Source organism: Vanacampus margaritifer, chromosome 15 (assembly GCF_051991255.1).
Source record: "Vanacampus margaritifer isolate UIUO_Vmar chromosome 15, RoL_Vmar_1.0, whole genome shotgun sequence".
In the NCBI taxonomy this organism is placed as follows: Eukaryota; Metazoa; Chordata; class Actinopteri; order Syngnathiformes; family Syngnathidae; genus Vanacampus; species Vanacampus margaritifer.
In genome coordinates, this window is record NC_135446.1 from 3,085,001 (window position 1) to 3,089,546 (window position 4,546).

The following is a 4,546-nucleotide window of genomic DNA, read 5'->3' on the forward strand; positions in this document are numbered from 1 at the left end:
GTCACCCTCCATACATATATGCTTGTTTGAGTTAAAAAAATCGCTTCCAGACTGGATAATATAGTGGCAAAGTAGTCTATATTTTGGCAGCTACTGCCCATTCTACCCTCAAACTTAAAACATTTTTGCCTATTTTCGGAATTCACGGCGCAATGTGTGGACCAACAACAAGTCTATAAAAACCTAAAAATTCACAGTGCGGTATCATGGAGCCAAGAAGCCAGTAGTTAGTCATATCCATATAGGCCTCTAACGAACAAATATTGGGATTTATGGCACGTCAAGGGATTTTCAGTCTAGAGGTCGTTGAGTGGGCTTTCTCCAGGAGGCCATTTCGGGACACAAGCCTCCATTTTGAGGTTATACAACAGCAGCGGCTACTCTTTCTAATAAACTTTGGACTGGGACGGCTGGAATTTGACGCCTCGTTGCTGTCACGCACTTTCTGGAAGCACTCTTCCTCAGTTCTCTCCTGCCCTTCACATGATTTGAATTGGGACCGTCATGTGAGCAGCCTTAGAAGAGGCCGTGATGTGCGCCATTAAATAGCTAATGGGGAACGTGTCCTTAAAAATCAACCAATCAATAAAACGTTAACATACACAGTCAGTCAGTTATGACGGTTATTTTGGGGAATAATTGCAAGGATTTGCCGTGTTATGTTGTAAAATGTGACTTGTACATTTTACGTATTTGACAGCAGGATGCTATAACTAGAGGTTAGCCAAGTATCAAGAGGAAGTGAGGGAATGAAAAGCACAGTGGATTCTCCAAAATTTCCTTTCAAATCTCATTTTCCCCCACAGTAAATAACGAAAAGTAAGATCCAGGTAATCAAACTAAAATAAAGCAAAAGTACCAATTTTGGGGGTAGATACCAGACAAGACATAAATTTGAGGTAATGAGAAAAAGCTTGTTTTTCTTGTCTCATTCCCAAACTAGCCGTTATATGCTAGTCCATGACTTGTTACATAATGTTTGTTTGCGTCTACTGTATTTAGCGAATTGGTTCCATTTCCTGTCATAACACTTTTCCTCTTTGCAATTATTAAAGTAAACAGAACTAGCTCTTGAATTAGTCTGTTTTTTTTACTGAGCACCAACTTCATTAAATTAAATCTATGTAATTGATATGATTGGTTGTACTGAGGAGCCAAGTTTAGCTCTATACACTGGCGTGTTCAGAACTCCAGAATACTGATAGCATAAACGCCTAATTTGTTTCGGCTTCAGAGGTTCCACTGTGAAGCTATTGTTCATCCAATGACTAATGATTCCAGATAGCCTAAAACCAGCGTATCTTCACAGTGTGATTAACCTCAAGGATTTTTTTTTTTTTTTTAATCAGGACAATCTGATAATTTCGTACACAGTTTCAAACTGACTTGTTCTACTCACTTGTAAGTCAACCCATCTCCTTTAGAGCATAGCTCTTCAGCCGTTTGACCGTCCGAGTGTTGGTCACATCTGCTGGTTCAGAATGTGTTGGCCATTACAAAGCGCTAAGTGACGACACACGTGTAAGCGTGTGCCTTTCCAAATTGAGGTGGGCTGGGGAGGGGTTAATGTCTTACTTGTATGTGAGGCCATCGCCGATAGAGAAGAGCTGCTGCGCCGAGAGTCCATCCTCTGGGACGTAACCCGTGCCGCCACTGATTAAGTAATCTGCCATGCTGGAAAGGAAGAAAGACATTAAGTAAAAATAAAGATGATTCACTACATTGGCGTTTTTTTATGTTTTGTATTTTATTTTGTTCTATGTAATCAGGTTAGTGTGACTTTTCCTTCTGCTACTTTGTTCCGGCTCCTGGTTGGCTACATAATTCCAAGATAACCCATCATAATGATCTGAAATTTTATCATCTTCCATGAAGATATCAAAATAGCGCTTGTTTCTTTATTAGTGATAATTTTCCATGATGTCTGCCTGTGGTACTGATATTACACCATTTGCCTTGACTACTTTCTTCCAGCTTCTGATTGGCCAAATCTAAATTTCTGTCCAAGCCAGCCAACCAGGTGTAATGCTGCTGCTGCATTTGAGGAAGGCGGGAAGTTGGAATTATCCCAGTCGGATTGTCGCAGTGTTGACCTCAAAGTGTTTGAGGCCAATGTAAACAACAAAGATGGCTGATTCCAATGAATTATTTGTTGTTCTGGTTTACCTAGGAGGGTTCCGGTTTTGAGCCTTAGTGTCCCGGGTGCCGCGGATTTTGTCAGCACCACTGCTCCTGTTGTCTTGTTTTGTTGTTGTTGTTTTCTATTCAACAAGCCAATTATTTGGGCCATGTGCATGTCAATCACACAGTTGTCATAGCGATTCATACAATAAACCAATTAAAAAGGAGTTGAACTGTTAAATCACTAGCAAGCAAGTAGGACTACTTCCTGCTTTCGTGTATAAGAACCAAATGTAGTCTTAGTGACCTTATGATGCAGTCGCCGGTCAGACCCAACACTGGCGCAAAGGTAAACGGCACAGCCATCTAACAATAGCTGCCAGGACTGAGCAAAAGAGATTGGATAATGGTGAGTGTGTTAATTACAGCTGTTGAACTGTCAACCTAGATAGCGTTCAGCATTATCTAATGTATCAACACAAGCAGACTGACTAGTCATTAAATTTGTTATAAATAGTTCCTGGGGAGAATTTATGGTATATTTGATTTTCAGCAAAACTGTAGTGTCCTGGTTTTTAATTTTGAAAATCTGGTCGCTCTAATAAATGTTATCGTCAAAGCATTTCATACATTTCACCAAATAAGTTGTTCTGTCAAGTTATTTCGAAACTAGCCACAGCTAGCGAAACTAAATTAATGTAATAATAAATCAAGATAGATCAATATGTTTAGAATCTTTTTCCATTTATCTTCTGTATGTCTGTATCTCAGTGGAAGTCGCCACTGTCGAATGACATCAGGTCGAAGCTGACTTCGTAACTCGGATCTCCCAGTTGAAAGGGGTGTTCCAGTGCATTTTTCCTTGTTGGAAGGAGGTCGGCAAAGTCTGACGACTTCCCACCGTCCACAAATGCAGCATAAGGTGCAACATTGATTACAGAACAAGTCCTCCCACTATACCCTTTAGAGAAATGTTTGGGCAGCCGTAGAAACATCTTGAGGCAGGCAGTAAGTTGATAATAAACAAGCAGAAATGTCTGTCAAGAACCAAGCGCCCACACTACTTTCTTCTAGATGATGTCATACATAGAGCAAATACGTTTTGACCAGAGGATTAAAGAAAGGGAAATGAAGCACAGTTTGCCTCATATACGATAGCATTTGACTTTCGCTGGAACTAATTAACTTCATGCATGAGGGAGGCGACGGTATTGAGTGTAGTTTCTAAACGAGTTCGGTGCTCAGAGGCGCAAAGGTGAATCGTAATGTAACGAGCGTGGAGGGTGATGCTTAGGACACATTAAGAACGTTAATACTTGCTGACGAGGGTGTAAAGCAGTTATAACAAACAGATATTGCATTAAGTTAATTGACATGGGAAAATATGCATAAGCATTTTAAGCGATCACATAGATTTAAATAATAAACATACAGTAAGTACATCGCAGTGTAAAAGCCAGCAGTGCATTAAAATTTTTAACACCAAATGTGACTTTTTAAATTACAAGATTGTATTCGTACAAACAACTATCAATGCATGTGTAACAAGTGCACGCAGAGCAACTTTTTTTGTCAGTGCACGCACCGATAAGGATGGAGCCAGAGTTAGCGATTAGCATTAGCAAAATGCCACTCTTCTTGCTCGGATGTGCGCATGTCCATGTCCACGTCCACTGTCTAGTGTCAACTCACCCATGTTTGTATTTGTATTTCTTTAACTTTTTGGGGGGGATGCTAAGCGTTTTCATTTAACATGGTCCCGATCGCCGGATCACTTTGTATTAACTCAAAGATGAAAGGCGATCTACCGGCTTGGGGGTGAAATGTGGAGCGTGTGGAGCGAGGATGCTAACAGGCGTGCTAATGTCGGCGTGAGTTTACCTCGAAGAAGAAATGAGGGCGGACACGTCGCCCGTGGCTCCAAAAAGTGAGTTCCAAAATAAAAAGGACGGCAAAACTGGAGTGTTTGCCGCTGCTCTGTGCCACGGTGAGGGGTTGTTGAAAATGTAGCAACCGTCGCCTCGAGCCTGTTACATCCTCTTTTCTTGTGGAGGCGTGTTTAATTCCACGCGTGCTGATGCTGCAGCTACGAGCCACACCGCTCACTTGTGACGTCACGGGGTTGAGTTTCACATGCGTACACGTGGAAAGTTGCGGGTTCCACCTGCTAATGTAACAGGTTGGCGTAGGTTCGCTTCTCCGCCTGGGAAACCGTATTTGTATGTATGTGTTTGTGTGATTGAGTCGAGAAAGAAAGAAACGCTTTTTTTCTTTTCTTTTTGAGTGTTGTTACGTGGACGGACTCACTGGTCAAGTGACCTCAACTCCAGACATTACCACTTTTACAAGAATTACATTAAAATGTGAAATGTAAAATGTTTTAAAATGAATTACGTGAATTCACATAAACAAACATACAATTAAA

The 4,546-nt window shown here is 41.1% G+C and overlaps 1 protein-coding gene across 5 annotated transcripts in view; it reads right to left on the reverse strand.

Annotated features, from left to right (window-relative positions):
* impdh1b (IMP (inosine 5'-monophosphate) dehydrogenase 1b) overlaps positions 1 to 4,253 on the reverse strand; it is a 27,039-nt gene extending 22,786 nt beyond the window's left edge. The window contains exons 1-3 of one of the 5 annotated variants that reach the window (XM_077544004.1): positions 4,003 to 4,248; positions 1,576 to 1,674; positions 1,400 to 1,468 (exon numbers count right to left, since the gene is read on the reverse strand). In XM_077544004.1, coding sequence (XP_077400130.1) covers positions 1,400 to 1,468; positions 1,576 to 1,673 — 167 coding nt within the window. In that variant the 5' untranslated portion in view covers position 1,674; positions 4,003 to 4,248. Of the gene's footprint in view, positions 1 to 1,399; positions 1,472 to 1,575; positions 1,675 to 4,002 lie in introns of all 5 variants that reach the window. The other 4 variants (XM_077544003.1, XR_013288312.1, XM_077544002.1 and 1 more) reach the window with 4 other exon arrangements.
* Between the last annotated feature and the right edge of the window lie 293 nt (positions 4,254 to 4,546).